Source organism: Sphaerodactylus townsendi, linkage group LG16, assembly GCF_021028975.2.
Source record: "Sphaerodactylus townsendi isolate TG3544 linkage group LG16, MPM_Stown_v2.3, whole genome shotgun sequence".
Taxonomy (NCBI): Eukaryota; Metazoa; Chordata; class Lepidosauria; order Squamata; family Sphaerodactylidae; genus Sphaerodactylus; species Sphaerodactylus townsendi.
This window is the reverse complement of record NC_059440.1, coordinates 11,215,215-11,234,464: the sequence shown is the minus strand read 5'-3', so window position 1 is coordinate 11,234,464 and position 19,250 is coordinate 11,215,215. Positions and strand designations below refer to the sequence as shown.

The window sequence follows — 19,250 nt, the reverse complement described above, 5'->3', positions numbered from 1 at the left end:
GGGAGCTTCAGCCAGGAACTTGATATTTGTAGACAGGAACCACAGAGGGCTACATCTGCTAAGTTTCTTTGGGCACAGAATAAGAGGGGGGCTCAATTCCCAAATAAAGTCTCTGGATTGGCCAGATCTGCTCCCAGTTTTTGGGGCATGGCCTACATGCCCATGACTGATCAGGAAGGAGCTGATTTCTGCTTGTACCTTAATTACAAGAGCTGCCAACTCCAGCTTGAGAAATTCCTGAAGGCTTGGGGACGGTACCTAGGGAAGGAGCTCATTGGGATTGCGGTGTCCAAGAACCGCCCACCAAAGCTACCTTTCCATGGAGAATGGATCTCTTTAGTCTTTGGCCATTTGTGCGCTTGTAGTCTCCTCTGCGTTTAGCGTATAATCCTTTTGGGTGGATTCTTCATTAGGCATGCATTTCCCCCTCTTCAAAACTCGCCGCGCTTCTGATCGGACTCTCCATGAGGTTTCTGAAACCAGTCAAAGTGTGACTTTTTGTCTCCCTCTTCAAGGAGAGCGAAGGAGCATGCATGCGGCTTCCTTTGGATTTTTCTCCTCTCTACCTTCCTCCGCCCACAAAGCTGCAGTTCCACTGCTCCTCCTGCTGGCATTTTAGGAGAAGCAGTGGGGCTTCTTTATTTTTTTAAAAATTTAAATGACGTATGTCTATAGCAAGAGTGATAGACTGTTGAAATGCCCCCAACCCAAAAGGTGTCAGGCAACGTTCCCCATTGGAGGTTGCAGAAACAACAAGGAAGCTCGGGAAGGGACACAAACAAAATGGTGGCTCAGCTCCGCAGGAGTCATGTGTATATGAAAAAAAGTGGGAAAACCCCACTGCGGAACAAAGAACAAAGAACTTTCCTTGGGGAAAGTTCTGCATGCATATAGGACCTTAGAGATCAGTTGTAATTCTGGGACAATTCCAGGCCCTATCTGGGGATTAGTATCTCTCCTGGGAGCAGCAGTGGCCTAGTGGTTAAGAGCAGGTGTACTGTAATCTGGAGGAACTGGGTTTGATTCCCCGCTGTGCCGCCTGAGCTGTGTAGGCTTATCTGGGGAATTCAGATTAGCCTGTGCACTCCCACACACACCAGCTGGGTGACCTTGGGCTAGTCACAGCTTCTCGGAGCTCTCTCAGCCCCACCTACCTCACAGGGTGTTTGTTGTGAGGGGGGAAGGGCAAGGAGATTGTAAACCCCTTTGAGTTTACTACAGAGAGAAAGGGGGAATATATATCCAAATTCCTCCTCCTCCTCCTCCTCCTCCCAAGGATAGGGGTTCTTCAATAATAACTAGAAAATTCTCCAGTGCTCAAAATAAAATGCAATCTAATTACTATTTCAACAAATAGTAAGCAAAATTGTACCCCATGTTAATGTCCCAATAGAAACAAATCCTTGAACTGGCACAGCTACCTCTGGGCAGGATGGGGTGGGGGGAATCAGCGTTGCTGAGCCGTCACGTTCAAAGAAATTCAAAGTATTATGTCAAAATTATTCAACTGGAATAACACTTATAAAAATTCAAGACAGTGCGACGTACTTCCTTTGCAGTGTATAAATTTAAGGAAAGGGCCCCGAAAAAACTGTTTGCAAAGCCGTAGCTGTGTCAGTCTGTCGTAGCAAAGCAAAGCAAAAGTCCAGTGGCGCTGAAGACGGCTGGTGCGCTGGTTGCAAAAAACCGTGCGTGATATGCCGTACAAATGTGGGTGTCTTTCATCTGCTTCAGCAGAACTGACCTCCCCTCCGCAGAATTCACCCGGACATTTCATCACTTGCGTTACGTGTGAGTTCCATATCAATCCGGAGATTACAACATCTCTCCCACCCTGGGAGCGGAACCATACAAATCGGGATTTTAAGCTTTGGTTTTGATTTGACCTGCGCAGCCGATAGCTTGACTTTTTTTTTTAAATAAAAAAATTGGATTATGATATGTATTTATGGTTTTATTCTCCTCCCACATTTGCAAATCAATAAAACATACAAGTCCTCTCTATTTTTAGAGATAATTGCCTGAAAAACATGAATTACAACTTTGAAATTCCCAAGCTTGCCTCTTATTAGCACTGGCTCGTTGCTGTTCATTTCATGAACCAATGAATCTTTAGAAATGGAACATTTTCCATGGACAAATAAAGCACCGGATAACGTTCCTCCCTACTTCCTTTCTGGGGTCTCCCGTGGCTCAGTTCGCTGCTGAGAAAAGCCCTGAGTTTCGGAAGACACCCTCTGGCCTAGGTCCAGGGAGAGATAGGGCTCCGGTAGAAAAATATCCTGGTTGTCTTTCTCTCTTCCCCACTCCGGGGAAATATAGGGAGTGAGTGCTCAGGTTCCTTCTGGAGCTTGGAGCTAGTCCCTCTGTGCTCCGGAAGAAGCAGGATGCTTTCTATGCCATGTGTGGGGATGCTGAAAAAGATCTTCTGCGCGGTGCCCAATTCCCTGAATGGCCAACTGCTTTCCCTCAATCGAAGAGCTAGAATAGTATCCTTCCGTTTAATGATTTGGCCTGGCGTTGAGCTGCTGCTTTTCCTCTTCCAGAGTGGTGTAGTGGTTAAGAGCAGATGGATTGTAATCTGGAGAACCAGGTTTGAGTCCCCACTTTTCCACCGGAGTGGCGGAGGCTTATCTGGTGAACCAGATGTGTTTCTGCACTCCTGCATTCCTGCTGGGTGACCGTGGGCTAGTCGCAGTTCTTCGGAGCTCTCTCAGCCCCACCTACCTCACAAGGTGTCTGTTGTGGGGAGAGGAAGGGAAAGGAGCTTGTAAGCCACTTTGAGTCTCCTTACAGGAGAGAAGGGGGGACATAAATCCAAACCAGCGGCCTTCTCCTCCTTCTTGTTCTTCTTGTTCTTCTTGTTCTTGTTCTTCTTCTTCTTGTTCTTGTTCTTGTTCTTCTTGTTCTTGTTCTTCTTCTTGTTGTTGTTGTTGTTCTTCTTCTTCTTGTTGTTGTTGTTCTTGTTCTTGTTCTTCTCCTTCTTCTTCCACCATCTCTGCAGAGTGGCCTCTTCCTCCTTTTATCCCCCCACTCAAAGGTTCCGGGGGTCTTTATTGGCAAACACCATGCATTGCTTGCCTCTGTTTTTCAGCTAAGGCCATACGACTGAGGCCTCCAGGCTTTGTAGGAAGTGTGTGGCAGGGAAGGGGCTTCTCGGGTACAGGCGCGTGTGTGTCCAGATAGCCCCAGCGCTGTCTCTGCTAGCCATCAGGCTGAGTGGGGGGGGGGGGAGACTGGAAAAGGAGCCAGTGGCCCCAGGACCTGCTGACCACCACATTGCTTCTTCCTTTGCAGGTTCACTGGGGCAAAAACCGTTGTGATGGGCGACGTGACCTACGGCGCCTGTTGTGTGGATGACTTCACGGCCCGGGCGCTGGGAGCGGACTTCCTGGTACACTATGGCCACAGCTGTCTGAGTATGTAGCCAAGGCTGGCCTCTGTTTGAGATTTGGATTGTGCCTGTTTCTCCACCCCACCCCCTACCCCACTGCGATATCTTCTGCTCTGTACCTCAGCAGATTATAGGAATGCTGCTGTTCCCCCATCTGCATTACATGGGCAGCCCTTGGGTAAATTAGGCCATCAGTGAAAATATCAAGTGGGGTGAGTTTAAGGCAGAGGCAAAGCTACAAGGGGGCCAGAGGGGTGCGCATTGCACCGAGCGTTTTTTTTTCTGGTTTGTGGTTTTTTGTATTTTTAGTGTTTTTTCAGTTTTTGGCCTGCAGGGGGCGCAGTGTTTAGGCTAGCAGCACCAAAATTTCAGGGTATCTTTAGGAGCATGTCCTGATGATACCACCCAGGTTTGGTTCAGGGGGTCCAAAGTTATGGACTCCCAAAGGGGGTGCCCCCATCCCCCATTGTTTCCAATGGGAGCTAATAGGAGACGGGGGCTGCACCTTTGAGATTTTGCACCAGGCTCCATTTTCCCTAGCTATGCCTCTGGTTTAAGGGGGAGGGGACAGCAGCTCAGTGCTGGTTCTGAGACCCCAGATAACTTCCAGGAGGCTGCCTTGTCAGACCCCGGATGCATCAAGATCAGTTTTACTCTCTCCAAATTTGCTCTCTTCAAAGAGCCGTCGCTCCAAATTTTCTCACAGAAGCCTTTTACGTCTCGTACTAGAAGAAGAGTTAATTTTTATTTATTTCATTTTATTCATTCTTTACATTTACATCCCTCCAAAGCCCCCACAGGACTCAGGGCAGCTCACAATAAAAGCATTCAAAACCATCTATATCACAAATATGATAAATCGTACAAAGTAAGCATTTAAAACATTATAAATAACATAATTTTTAAAACAATTACAAAGACAGATGGTGTAAGAGAACCAAACATGGGAACACAAAAATGGATGCACGCGCAGTATCCAGACGAAGACCGGAAGTGATCTTTTAAAGAAAGGGCTGCCCGTTTGGCCCGGCAGAAAAGGCCCGGTGGAACAGCTCTGTTTTACAGGCCATGTGGAACTGAGGTAGACTCCGCAGGGCCCGAAAGTCACCAGGGAATGTGTTCCACCAGGCTTGTATGCTGCTTTTCTCTACTTTCATGGAGAGCCACTACTGTTCATGGAGAGCCACAGGTTGCAGACCCCTGGTGTAGTGGTTAAGAGCAGAGGGGATTTTAATCTGGAGAACCAGATTTGATTCCTCACTCCTCCATATGAGTGGCAGAGGCTTACCTGGTGAACCAGATTTGTTTCCCCACTCCTACATTCCTGCTGGGTGACCTTAGGCTAGTCACAGTTCTTTGGAATGCTCTCAGCCCCACCTACCTCGCAAGGTAGGGAAAGGAGTCTGAGCCACCTTGAGTCTTCTTACAGCAGGTAGGGTATAAAGAGCAGCAGTGGCGTAGGAGGTTAAGAGCTCATGTATCTAATCTGGAGGAACCGAGTTTGATTCCCATCTTCCGCCTGAGCTGTGGAGGCTTATCTAGGGAATTCAGATTAGCCTGTACACTGCCACACACGCCAGCTGGGTGACCTTGGGCTAGTCACAGCTTTTCGGAGCTCTCTCAGCCCCACCTATCTCACAGGGTGTTTGTTGTGAGGGGGGAAGGGCAAGGAGATTGTAAGCCCCTTTGAGTCTCCTGCAGGAGAGAAAGTGGGGATATAAATCCAAACTCTTCTTCTTCTTCTTCTTCTTCTTCTTCTTCTTCTTCTTCTTCTTCTTCTTCTTCTTCTTCTTCTTCTTCTTCTTCTTCTTCTTCTTCTTCTTCTTCTTCTTCTTCTTCTTCTTCTTCTTCTTCTTCTTCTTCTTCTTCTTCTTCTTCTTCTTCTTCTTCCTCCTCCTCTTCCTCCTCCTCTTCCTCCTCTTCCTCCTCCTCCTCCTCCTCCTCCTCCTCCTCCTCCTACTACTACTACTACTACTACTACTACTACTACTGGCTGCTTGTGCCCAGGGGACCTGTAGATCTTAGCTGCTGGAACTGTTAGAGGTGTCTGTGATATGGGGTTGGCAATTAATTTTTAATTTAAGGAGCCATGAATCTGGGTTTGTGCGTGCGTGCCACAGAAGGGTTAACGCTGGCTTCTCCTGTATGTTTTAGCTACCCCATGTAATTCTGTGACCGTCTTACGCGAAAACTTGAAAAAGCTGAAAAGTTGGCACACTGGAGCAGGAGCTATTTTTCAGCCTTTCACGGTGGACTTTTTCCACGCAGGACTTTTGCAAACAAATTGGGAAGGGCTGCTCAAAAATAAATCAATCAATGCGTGAATCCCCCCCCCCCCTCCCACATACACCCAACTCTACGGGGAATCTAAAGTGGCAGCTCAAAGTGATTGAGGGAAGGGAACGTGCGAGGCTGCCTGGCAAATATTAAAACATGTAAACTCTTAAACCCATGCATTTTGAATGGGTTTTTTTTTCCCCCAGTGCATGTGTAAAACTGCAGCCCTGCGTTTGCTTACGTAGGAGCGAGCTGTCAGGGCCGAGAATCCTGCTCAAAGACACTTTAAAAAGCGCTGAGGGTTTTGCAAATATTTTTTTGGGCAGTGCTTTGGTGTATTTTGCGTACCTGCAAAACTGCCCCATGAGAATCCGGCGCAATCCAGGATGCTCGGCATGTCCGTCCTCGTCCTCATTCATCCTTCGGTTTTAGCATCAGTTGTCTTTTCTCTCCCCCCCCCCCCAAATTATCAAGTCTCCACTGACAGATCTGCCTCATTGTTTTCTTCCAGGGCTGCATCCAAACCAAGTGTGGTCCTTCACACACACATACACACACACTGCATGCTCATTTCGCAGCAGCTTTTATGCAAAGAGGGAAGGCAAGAGAGATACCTTTTACCCGGCGGACTCGCCAAGGCGGCATGACTTGCAATATGCCTGGAACCACGAGGAAAGGCGAGATATAAACGTTTTGAGGAATAGGATCCCAGCCCTTTCAAATCGACCCCGAAGGCCCCAGTCTCCTAGTAAAGGATTGGCAGCTCCCAGACTGAGGCCTAAGAAAGTCTTGGGGATTGGGGGTGGGGGAGCAAGCGGAGGGTCTTGGCAGCATAAATCGGATTGCAATCTTTCGTATGTTTCTCCCTCCCCTGTTTGAATCCCATTGGCACTGGGATTCACAGTGTGTGTTTATGGGGTGGCTGTGGAGCTGGGCTCTCTGCGCTGCTTCACCTGCTTCCCCCCACCCCCAGGTGGAGAGGGCTGCAGAGCCCTGTGCCAGGCTTGGAGGGGTGGGGCAGGGGGGCTGTGCTGTTTGTGACACTGGCACGGTTGCTGAGCGTGAGGAGGAGGCTTCGAAGAGCAGGGAGGGAGGGAGGGAAGGCAGGCAGTCAGGCAACGGTTGCCGGCTCCCTAGGCGGAACGGGTACTCTGGATTCTGTTGCCATGGAAACTGCGCTGCTGTCCCAGATGCTGCTAACTTTGAAGTCCACCCAGGATGGAATGGGCTCAAAATAACAAGGAAGGGGTGGGGAGAGGAGGAAGGAAAGGCCGCCTCGGCTTTTAAGGTGGATCTGCGGGGGTGGGGGAGGGCTGGCGGCTCTGCCTGGCTGCCTTCCTGGAGCGTCACCTGGGTGGGAGACTGCAGGGGAGAGCGAGGGAGGGTGGGGAAAGGAGGGGAGAGGGACGGACAGGTGAGAGAGGCCGCAGGATGCTGCCGCTGGGGCCTCAGAGCAAGGGCACCAGAAGAGCGTTCTTGCCCATCTTTCGGAGGAACAAGCTGGCCGTGCCATCTTTGGTCGGGGCTGGCGGAGGAGGGGCTGCAGCCCGTGTTGTTCTTCCCCCCTTCCCAATTTCCAGGGTGTCCTGCTGGGAGGAGCAGCGGGATTTGTGGAGGGAGGGCTCGGAGATCCGGCTGAGGCACAGCCTCCTCTTGTGGCGGCAGCGCAGAGTGCCGGGTGGCGACTTGCCGCTTTCTCGAAAGGGGGCAAAAGGGGGGAAGAGGCAGCTGGCGAGGTGACCTTCCTTTCCCGAGGCCGCAGTCCCCAAGCGCCCGCACTGCAGGCGTGGCACTTTGAAGGCAGCTTCCAGTTCAGCGTAGGGCAATTTTTGTGGAGCAGAACGCAGCTCTCTGGCTGGGGATCGGAGTCGGCCCAATTAAACACGCCAGAGTGACTTTTGTTTTTGCTCAGAACCGACGACCGCAAACCGTGCGCCGCTTGACCCGCACACATTATAATTCTAGAATATGTTTTTAAAAATCATTTTTGGAGAATACCAGTTGTCACAGCGGGGCAAAAAGCCAGAGCTGTGGGTGACCAAAGGGGCAGGGAACTCTAGCGCAGACACTGGCACTTGAGTTCCTGGTTGCTATCTTTTGGCAGTGCCAAAGTTTTGAAGCATTTTGAGGACACCGATTTCTGCCCCTCCTCCGGACTCAGCTATGGACAATCCTCTTGCCTCTCTCCTGACAAATAGGAGCACACATCCCCATAACTTAGTGAAAAGGGGTATGGGGTGGCAGCAGAGATCTGCACTTCTATAGCTGAGTCCTAACATTTCCTGAACAGAAAATGTACTGTTGGTGTGCTGTAAGAGTAAGGGTGCTGGCCCCGATTCCTTCTGATGAGCAGAAGGTGAGACTGGAGAAGTATTCCACGCAGAGTCTCAACAGGTAGCCTCCTCTGTGTGCTCCAATTAAAGGTACAGAATTTTTCTCCCAGCGTGGCTGACTGGCAGGAGGCCGTGCCAGGCAATGCCTCATGGGGGCGTGTGGGGGGGGAGCACTTCGGACTTGAAATAGCCTTCCCTTTATGCCTGCTTTTCTTACGGCACACTGCATGGTGACTCCTGGGTCGCCCCCCCCCCCCAGAAGAGGATATAAATGTTCAGCAAGGTTTCCAGTCTCCAGGTAGGCCCTGGGATCTTCTAGAACAGTGGTGGCAAACCTTTGGCACTCCAGATGTTATGGACTACAATTCCCATCAGCACGTGCCAGCATGGCCAATTGGCCGTGCTGGCAGGGGCTGATGGGAATTGTAGTCCATAACATCTGAGTGCCAAAGGTTAAGAACATAAGAACATAAGAACAAGCCAGCTGGATCAGACCAAAGTCCATCTAGTCCAGCTCTCTGCTACTCGCAGTGGCCCACCAGGTGCCTTTGGGAGCTCACATGTAGGACGTGAACGCAATGGCCTTCTGCGGCTGTTGCTCCCGATCACCTGGTCTGTTAAGGCATTTGCAATCTCAGATCAAAGAGGATCAAGATTGGTAGCCATAAATCGACTTCTCCTCCATAAATCTGTCCAAGCCCCTTTTAAAGCTATCCAGGTTAGTGGCCATCACCACCTCCTGTGGCAGCATATTCCAAACACCAATCACACGTTGCGTGAAGAAGTGTTTCCTTTTATTAGTCCTAATTCTTCCCCCCAGCATTTTCAATGAATGCCCCCTGGTTCTAGTATTGTGAGAAAGAGAGAAAAATTTCTCTCTGTCAACATTTTCTACCCCATGCATAATTTTATAGACTTCAATCATATCCCCCCTCAGCCGCCTCCTCTCCAAACTAAAGAGTCCCAAACGCTGCAGCCTCTCCTCATAGGGAAGGTGCTCCAGTCCCTCAATCATCCTTGCTGCCCTTCTCTGCACTTTTCTATCTCCTCAATATCCTTTTTGAGATGCGGCGACCAGAACTGGACACAGTACTCCAAGTGCGGTCGCACCACTGCTTTATATAAGGGCATGACAATCTTTGCAGTTTTATTCTCAATTCCTTTCCTAATGATCCCCAGCATAGAGTTTGCCTTTTTCACAGCTGCCATGCATTGAGTTGACATTCCCATGGAACTATCAACTAAGACGCCTAAATCCCTTTCCTGGTTTGTGACTGATAGCACTGACCCCTGTAGCGTGTATGTGAAGTTTGGATTTTTTGCCCCTGTGTGCATCACTTTACATTTTGCTACATTGAACTGCATTTGCCATTTCTGAGCCCACTCACCTAATTTATCAAGGTCCGCTTGGAGCTCTTCGCAATCCTTTGTGGTTCTCACCACGCTACATAATTTGGTATCATCTGCAAACTTGGCCACCACGCTACCCACCCCTACTTCCAGGTCATTTATGAATAGGTTAAAGAGCACTGGTCCCAAAACGGATCCTTGGGGGACACCACTCCCGACATCTCTCCATTGTGAGAACTTCCCATTTACACCCACTCTTTGTTTCCTGTTTCTCAACCAGTTTTTAATCCATAGGAGGACTTCCCCTCTTATTCCTTCATTGCTGAGTTTTCTCAACAGTCTCTGGTGAGGAACTTTGTCAAAAGCCTTTTGGAAATCCAAGTAGACAATGTCCACCGGTTCACCCCTGTCCACATGCCTGTTTACACCCTCAAAGAACTCTAGTAAGTTTGTAAGACAGGATTTGCCTCTGCAAAAGCCATGCTGACTCTTTCTCAGCAGGTCTTGCTTTTCTACATGTTTTATAATGTTATCTTTAATGATAGATTCTACTAATTTACCAGGAACAGATGTCAAACTGACTGGCCTGTAATTTCCCGGGTCCCCCCTAGATCCTTTCTTAAAGATTGGTGTGACATTGGCCATCTTCCAGTCTTCAGGGATGGAGCCTGATTCCAGGGATAAGTTGCATATAAGGTTCACCACCATGGTCCTAGAATTACCACTGATCTCCAGAGAACAGCAGAGAAAATGTCTGCTTTGGAGGGTGGATTCTGTAGCATTATCCCACACTGAGGCTCCTCCTGTTCCTGAGCTCCCCCCTTCCTAGGTTCCATCCCAAAATTTGCAGAAATTTCCCAACCAGGAGTTGGCAACCCTAAAATTCAGTTTTCCCTCCCCCACTTTTTAGCTGACTTCCTGTTTATACATAGGGCAGGATAACTTTGACCCCAAAACTTTCTGTCTGACCTCGACGAGGGTCAGGGCCTTTTTGGTCCTGGCCCCAATCTGGTGGAATGTGCTCCTGACTGAGATCAGGGCCCTGCGGGACTTGAATGGTTTCCACAGGGCCTTTAAGACGGGGCTATTCCGCCAGGCTTTTTCTAGAGGCCAGCTGGGCTGACATTATATTTTGGCCTCCCGGGGGCGGGGGGAGGGGGGATAAACTGGGGTCTGTAAGTCACCATCTTGGGATTGTTAAGTCAAATGTATTGCATACATTTAAAAAATATATTTATTGTTGTTTTAATTGCAGTAGAGTTTTATGATATTGTTTGCCACCCTGAGCCCTTTGGGGATGAGTGGGATAAAAATCCAATAAACAAACAAACAATTCATGTGAGCGGGGTGGAGCCCATGTTGACTTTCCCCATCTTCTATTGTGGGGAGACTATATTGATCGCCCCCTTGGGCCTTTGTGTGGGGTAGTGGGAGGGGCAGGGAGGAGATTGAAGGATTGGAGCACCTTCCCTATGAGGAGAGGCTGCAGCGTTTGGGACTCTTTAGTTTGGAGAGGAGACGTCTGAGGGGGGATATGATTGAAGTCTATAAAATTATGCATAGGGTAGAAAATGTTGACAGAGAGAAATTTTTCTCTCTTTCTCACAATACTAGAACCAGGGGGCATTCATTGAAAATGCTGGGGGGAAGAATTAGGACTAATAAAAGGAAACACTTCTTCACGCAACGTGTGATTGGTGTTTGGAATATGCTGCCACAGGAGGTGGTGATGGCCACTAACCTGGATAGCTTTAAAAAAGGACAGATTTATGGAGGAGAAGTCGATCTCTGGCTACCAATCTTGATCCTGCTTGATCTGAGATTGCAAATGCCTTAGCAGACCAGGTGCTCGGGAGCAGCAGCGGCAGAAGGCCATTGCTTTCTCATCCTGCATGTGAGCTCCCAAAGGCACCTGGTGGGCTATTGCAAGTAGCAGAGTGCTGGACTAGATGGACTCTGGTCTGATCCAGCAGGCTAGTTCTTATGTTCTTATGAGATGTAGGGAAAACTGATCATGTCAGGATTCAGACTGCTGTGCCCTTCATTGCTTTTGGGAAGGAGGCGGATTATTTCTCTCTTAGGGGCTGGGGTTTCCCCTATTCCCTGGGGCCTAGAGGTTGGAGTCAGCTCTGTTTCTCTCTCGGGGGCTGGGGTTTCCCCACAAAGGGTCCCTGTAGCCGCCACAGCCTTTGTTCTCGTCTCCCACAGTTCCCATCGATCCCACGGGGAGTGTGAAAATGCTGTACATCTTTGTCGATATCAAGATTGACACAGCCCACTTCGTGGAGACGGTGCGGTTTAACTTCCCAGCAGGGGCCCATCTGGCGCTTGTCAGCACAGTTCAGTTTGTCTCTGCCCTTCAGGTGAGGAGGGGGTTTGAAAAGTGATGTGTGGGGAGGGACTTCCCACCAGACGGGGGCGGTATTTTCTACTGGGTCTCTCAGCTCTGGTCTTCTGTTATCCTGGTACACTGGTTTGTGGGGTGTCAGTTTGGGAAGGCCTAGGCCAGCAGTACCCCACCCTCCAACAGCGCATTTTCCCTTCGGGGGAAGGGGCTTCATGTTGTGTTCAGACTTCAGATTGTGCCTCTTTCTCTACCCCCTTTCCACCCCATAGCAATATTCTCTGCTCCACACTTCAGCAGAGTACAGGAGTGCAGCTCGTTCTTCCTTCTGCAGTGCACAGGGTCGCCCTTGCTGTGGCTTGGTTTAATTTGGCCACAAGTGACAATACCGACCAAGATGAGTTGGGGGCCGCAGCAGCTCAGAGCCGGTTCTGAGACTCCCAAGATGAACACACATAGAATCATAGAGTTGGAAGAGACCCCCAAGGGCCATCAAGTCCAATCCCCTGCAATACAGGAACACATCATCAAAGTACTCCTGACAGATGGCCCTCCAGCCTCTCTTTAAAAACCTCCAAAGAAGGACACCTTACCACACTCCGAGGTAGAGCATTCCATTGTCCAACAGCCCTGACTGTCAGGAAGTTTTTCCTGATGTTTAGGTGGAATCTCTTTTCCTTCACTTTGAACCCGTTACTCCTGGTCCTAGTGTCTGGAGCAGCAGAAAACAAGCTTGCTCCCTTACCAACATGACATCCCCTCAAATATCCGAACATGGCTATCATGTCGCCTCTTAACCTTCTCTTCACCAAACATCTCCAGCTCCCCAAGTCTCTCCTCGTAGGGCATGGATTCCAGACCTTTTGCCATTTTGGCTGCCCTCCTCTGGACCCGTTCCAGCTTGTCAATATCCTTCTTGAGTTGCGGTGCCCAGAACTGTACGCAGTATTCCAGGTGAAGCTACCTTATGTGTGAATCAGACCCTTGATGCAACAAGATCTGCTGTCTCCTCAATCAGACTGTTGTTCTCCAGAGTCTCTGAGAGAGCCTTTCACATCTGCTACCACCTGGACTTTTTAACTAGAGAGGTCAGAGAGGGGCCGTGGCTCAGTGGTACAGCGTCTGCCTGGCATGAAGAAGGCTCCAGGTTCAATCTGTGGCGTCTCACATGATTGGTGATGTGAAAGACCGCTGCCCGAGACGCTGGGGAGCTGCTAGCAGTCTGAGTCGAGAATCCTGACCTTTGATGGTCCCTTGATCTGCTCCAGTAGAATGCAGCTTTAATTACGTGTTCCTGCATTGCAGGGGGGTGGACTTGATGGCCCTCGGGCTCTCTCCCAACTCTACGATTCTAGCTTCATACAAGCCCTACACCCCCAAACTGTGGTTTACCTTTGGATCTGCACACTCCAAATAATGGGATCTCCTCCCTATGCAGGGAACTGAATTATCTCCTCTCTTGTGCGGAACCTTTTATTGACTGTCACAGCAGACAGCCAAGCACTTGGGGTTGTGAAGTGCTAACCAGGTGGCAGTTAGGGACCCCCTGACAGGTCCACTGGGCACGTTCCCTGCAAATGGGCAGAGATGAATTGGAACGTCCAGCTGTGGCTGTCTGAACATGGCAATGTTGAAGCGTTAAACAGCGGCCGCTTTTAATGGATGCCTTGTCAGGGCCGGCGGCCGGGTGCAAGGCAGACACATGTCTCCTGTAGCCGCTCCGAGATCCTGGTGAACCAGCCCGAGAAGCAAGACAGTCACATGTTTTGCAGGGCACGATTGTCCCCCAATCCACGGGTCGCGAGAGGAGCCCAGCTGATACCCCCTCCCATTCAGAAGGCAGCGTGTTAAGTTCATGAGTTGAATCTTGTAACACTTGAAAGACAAGCCAAATTTGCAACTTCTAAAAAAATGACAGTTTGTACTAATTGTGGTTTGTTCCGTCCTCTGAGTACATGAAGCACAGCTGAGTTGAATTGAGATGAGCGGTTGCACAAACCGTAGTTTTAGTGTACTGTCTGAATGTACCCTGGAATGAACTTCCTGTGACCGCTCTCCACTGGACAGTGGCGAGTCTGTGTGTGGGGTTTGGTTCATTTGCGTATTTGAAATGTTGCTTAATTAATTGATTGTGTTAACTGTCTTAATATATCTGATGATCAGAAAATTATATAGAATAAGCCAGCTTGCTCTTCTTTAAAAAAATTTCTAGAGTATAAGCTTTTAAACATCTAAGCTCCTTGAAAGCCAGTGTGGGTGTAGTGGTTAAGAGCCGGAGAACTGGGTTTGATTCCCCACTCCTCCACCTGAGTGGCAGACTCTTATCTGGTGAACCGGATGTGTTTTCACACTCCTACATTCCTGCAGGGTGACCTTGAGCTAGTCACAGTTCTTCGGAACTCTCTCAGCCCCACCTGCCTCAGAAGGTGTCTGTTGGGGGGAGAGAAGGGAAAGGAGCTTGTAAGCCACCTTGAGTCTCCTTACAGGAGAGAAAGGTGGGGTATAAATCCAAACTCTTCTTCTTCTTAAGGGAGCTTTGATTCTCCAAAGCTTATACCTTGGGAAACTGTATCTTAAGATTTCCCACTCTGGCCCTAGGGAATCTTCCCCTTCTGCTTTTGACCTTGCTGATGGGCTCTTGGACCATTCCCCGTTGCACAGAATAGGTTTTGCCCACTTCTGATTGCCTCTCTGCTTAAATGGAACCCCTCTTTTTCAGAGCAGTGTATCTTGAGTCCTAATCGGGAGCAACAAAAAGGGGATAGCTGTTTCTCAGGACCACTTGGCTGGCTGGAATTTGGAAAAAAAATGGGCCTGGGCTAGGTTGCCCTTTTGGGATCTAACCCAACAGGGCTTTTCTTTTGGGATCTAACCCAGCAAGGTTTATCTTGTATCTCCCCATGGCAAGACCTGAAAGAATCAAGAGTGGGCAATTCATCTCCGTGTTCTGTTCTCTTCTCCCTTCTTCTCATCTTTTTACAGGCTGCCACTCGGGAACTTTCCTCAGATTATACCGTTTGCACGCCGCAATGCAAGCCTCTCTCCCCCGGAGAGATTTTGGGGTGTACGTCCCCCCGGCTGGCAAAGGGCACAGATGCCATTGTGTGAGTAAGGTTCACAAAACAGTCGTTTGGGATGGGGCTCTTGTTTCATCCTGGTCTTTTCAAATTTAATATGAGCCAATGGAATGTGCTAACAAAATTGAATTTATCTAAGTATTTATATCCTGCTTTCCCCCCTAAAGGTACACCAAAGCGGCTGAAAAATAATGGAAAAAAGATAATCTAAGATGATATAAATCAACCAATCAGACAAATCAGTAGGGGTGGTCAGAACTCTGTAGCTGCTTCCCTCAAAGGCATTGGTTGAGCTCTTGGTTGTGAGCCAGAAGGTAACTCCTGATCTTTACAGTACCTTCAGAAGAGGAAGACCAACGCAGCCCAGGTAGAATTCAGCAGCTGCTAGCTTGTTGCCAACAAGAAGTTTCTCAGTCCTCCCGCCCTGAACCTCCGAACATGTGCAGAATGTCTCTTCATCATCGTTGAGAAATGACAATCCGGGCAGTGTGCCATGATCTCCTGTGATCATGTGGAAGGACAGGGGACCCTCACAAACTTGCTTTTCATTGGAAGGAAATAGTGAGATCCCAGGGTGAGAATAAGGAAGAGTTTCAGTGGTGGGCAGTCCGAGAACAGGGCAAATACCTGAAATGGGCAGTAAAACTGGGTGTTCCTAAATATTGGGGACAACAGGCGAATATCTTTGAAAGAAAGCATGTTCTTTTGCATCTTGTGTGTGTGTGTAAAGTACAGTCAAGTTACAAGTTGACTTATGGGGACACCATAGGGTTTTCAAGGCTAGAGAGGCCCAGACGTAGTTTTCCATTGTCTGCCTCTACTTGGGCTGAGAGAGTTCAGAGAAGAACTGTGACTGGCCCAAGGTCACCCAGCAGGCTTCATGGGGAGGAGGAGAAGAAGAAGAGTTTGGATTTATACCCCACTTTTCTCTCTTATAAGGAGACTCAAGGTGGCCTACAAGCTCCTTTCCCTTCCTCTCCCCACAACAGACACCTTGTGAGGCAGGTGGGGCTGAGAGAGTTCTGAAGAACCGTGACTAGCCCAAGGTCACCCAGCAGGAATGTAGGAATGCAGAAACACATCTGGTTCACCAGATAAGCGTCTGCCACTCAGGTGGGGGAGTGGGGAAATCAAACCCGGTTCTCCAGATTAGAATCCGCTTGCTCTTAACCACCACACCACACTGCCTCTCAGAAGTGGGGAACTGAACCCAGTTCTCCAGATTAAAGTCTGCCGCTTTCAACCACTATGCCACACTGCCTCTCCTCCTTTGCATCTTACCCTCCCCCCCGCCCCGTGTGCCATGGCAGGATAATGCGACTTCCCCCTAGGCCAGTGGTGGTGAACCTTTGGCACTCCAGATGTTATGGACTACAATTCCCATCAGCCCCTGCCAGCATGGCCAATTGACCATGCTGCCAGGGGCTGATGGGAATTGTAGTTCATAACATCTGGAGTGCCAAAGGTTCACCACCATGGCCCTAGGCCCACTGCATGATAGGTCTTCCAGTGCCTAGAACGAAGCATGCCCCTAGCACAATGATGGCGAACCTTTTCGAGACCGAGTGCCCAAATTGCAACCCAGAACCCACTTATTTATCACAAAGGGCCCACAGAAAGGGCTCTGAGTTCCACCTCTGGCACCCGTGCCATAGGTTCACCACCGCTGCCCTAGCAAATGCCCCCGGCATCTTTCCCAGGAGGCCAAGGGTCTGCAGAGCTGCAAGCCCTCTGAACCTCTCGCCCTTCCCTGCTCGTGCCACGACCCAGCGAGGGAGGTGCCCTTTAACGGCTTGGGAGGGGGGAGGCAGGGAGGCGACAGCTGGGGAAGACGAATGGCTGGGGAATGACTGGGGCCTGATGCTGCAACCCCATTAATTTTCTTTAAGAACAGTGAATTAGACGAGCCTCCAGCTTCCGCACACCTAATTATTGGAGGTAATGGAAATGCTTAATGCACTGTGAACATCATGCCGAGGAGCCGTGGAAAAATAAATAGCAGGCCGGGCGGGGGGGCCAAGCTGCAGGAGGGGGGGAGGGCCCTCTTCCAGCTGGCCCCTGACCAAGAGAGAGAGGAATGACAATTTGGGGGGGGGGGATTTGTCTTTTCTTCCCCATGGAGTTGCGTACACTGCATGAACCACTAGCTTCCTTCTCTGTCTCATGGAGTGCAGATTAAAATGCAGAATCCAGTTTCCTTTTGCCTGCACCCTGTTTGGCTTTGAGCCGTGCCTGGGCCCTTTCTTGCCGTTCCCTGGGAGCAGCAGTGGCATAATGGTTAAGAGCAGGTGCACTCTAACCTGGAGAACCGGGTTTGATTCCCTGCTCTGCCACTTGAGCAGTGGAGGCTTATCTGGGGAACTAGATTAGCCTGTGAACCCAAACACACCAGCTGGGTGACCTTGGGCTAGTCACAGTTCTTCAGAGCTCTCTCAGCCCCACCCAGGGTGTTTGTTGTGGGAGGGGGGTAGGGAAAGGAGATTGTCAGCCCCTTTGAGTCTCCTTACAGAAGAGAAAGGGGGGTATAAATCCAAACTCTTCTTCTACTTGCCTGTGTGGATTGCTCCCTCCTCCAGTGCTTGTTTGAATTCCCGGCCTGGCTGCCACATTGCTGAACACCAGGAGGCAGGGAAGAGAAGAAGACAAAGGAAACAAGTCAGGCTGCCCACTGCTTCTGTGCACTGGTCTCATTCTAGTCAACGTCTCTGGGCCTGGGAAGCACGTGCGTCTATCTTCACGGAGATGCAACAGATTTCTCGGAGGAGGTTTCTTGTTGTGCCTCTGCATGAGTCACCTTCAACCAGGAAACGCCTTTGGAGCAAGGACACATACAGGAGGAGGGGCTTCCTCAAGGGCAGGCCATTTTTTCCAAGTCGTTTCGGAGTACATAGCGGCAGAAACGGAGAACCAATTTTAATTTTTGTTTGTTTAAAGAAGCGCCTCCGGGAATATTATTACAGAGGATGCAGTGTTGAAGGATGGCGCCCATAAAATAGCACTTTGTGGCAATACACTCTCAAATGGACCATACAAACGATCCTGTCTCACAGTCTGAGGACTGATGGAAAGCTAGAAAGATTCAAGGTTCAAGAGTTCGCTCTTTGCGGACCCGTTCAATAGAACCAGGCCAGTTCAAAGTCCCCAGTTTTGATAGAAACGTTAATTGCAGCCACAAAATACAAAGCAGGGGAAGTACGGAGCAGTGCACTGCGGCACAGAGGCTCGGGCATGGTGCACACGTGTGTTTTTATTTATTAAAACACCCCCAAGTGGATCCTCAAAGCAGCTGGCAATCATAATATTAATATGCTGCAAAAGAACCCGATCGGTTGAAACACAAAAAGGGAAAAGTAAAAACAGAGCAGTCAATAAAAGCACGAAGCAGACGCTTAAAAAAAATAAATAAAGAAAAAAACCCAAAAACAGAATACCGTCTCCTTAGCACATATCCAGCGGCTGAAGGAAAACTAGGTTGATGGTGTTGAATATACATAGTTCTTAGAACAGAATGTTCAGCAAACTGGATCACCCTCGTGAAGATCTTATCTTGTGTGCTGTGCCACCGTACCTCAAACGGAGATAGAACACAAGAGCCGGAAGTCACTTAAGCATCCGAGTGGGTGGGTGGGAAGGTATGAGAGCCAGCTTGGTTAAGAGCAGGTAGATTCTAATCTGAAGAACCAGGTTTGATTCCCCACTCCTCCACCTGAGTGGCAGAGGCTTGCCTACATTCCTGCTTGGGCTAGTCACAGTTCTTCAGAGCTCTCTCAGCCCCACCTGCCTCACAAGGTGTCTGTTGTGGGGAGAAGAAGGGAAAGGGGTTTGTAAGCTGCCTTGAGTCTGCTTACAGGAGAGAAAGATGGGGTATAAATCCAAACTCCCCCTCCTCCTCCCCTTCCCCCTCCCCCTCCCCTTCCCCCTCCCCTTGTTGTTGTTGTTCTTCTTCTTCTTCCTCTTCTTCCTCTTCTTCTTCTCCTCCTCCTCCTCCTCTTCTTCCTCCTCCTCTTCTTCTTCCTCTTCTTCCTCTTCTTCTTCTTCTTCCTCTTCTTCTTCTTCTTCTTCTTCTTCTTCTTCTTCTTCTTCTTCTTCTTCTTCTTCTTCTTCTTCTTCTTCTTCTTCTTCTTCTTGAGAATCATTCCCCTAGCATTGTCTGTTGTGGGGAGAAGGGGGGAAAGGAGTTTGTAAGCTGCCTTGAGTCTGCTTACAGGAGAGAAAGGTGGGGTATAAATCCAAACTCCTCCTCCCCCTCCTCTTCTTCCTCTTCATCATCATGGTTTCAAAGGCTTCATGGCTCACTGGCCATATCCACGCTTTCAAGAAACGTACCTGTCCCAATGGAGCAAAGCCCTTCCAGCTGACTCCTGACCACGCAGGCTAGAGCTGAATGCAGGGATGCTCTCAGGCTGAAAATCTGTTTTATAAGGGGAGGGGAGCAACTTCATTCAAATAGAGTGACAACCCCCCCCCCTTCCAGG

At 49.4% G+C, this 19,250-nt stretch overlaps 1 protein-coding gene across 1 annotated transcript in view; it reads left to right on the top strand.

Moving 5' to 3' along the window:
- Window positions 1-19,250, top strand: part of DPH1 (diphthamide biosynthesis 1) — a 59,978-nt gene that overhangs the window by 23,173 nt on the left and 17,555 nt on the right. Inside the window, exons 4-6 of the mRNA XM_048519472.1 lie at window positions 3,298-3,419; window positions 11,563-11,717; window positions 14,681-14,802. Coding sequence (XP_048375429.1) covers window positions 3,298-3,419; window positions 11,563-11,717; window positions 14,681-14,802 — 399 coding nt within the window. The remainder of the gene's footprint in view (window positions 1-3,297; window positions 3,420-11,562; window positions 11,718-14,680; window positions 14,803-19,250) is intronic.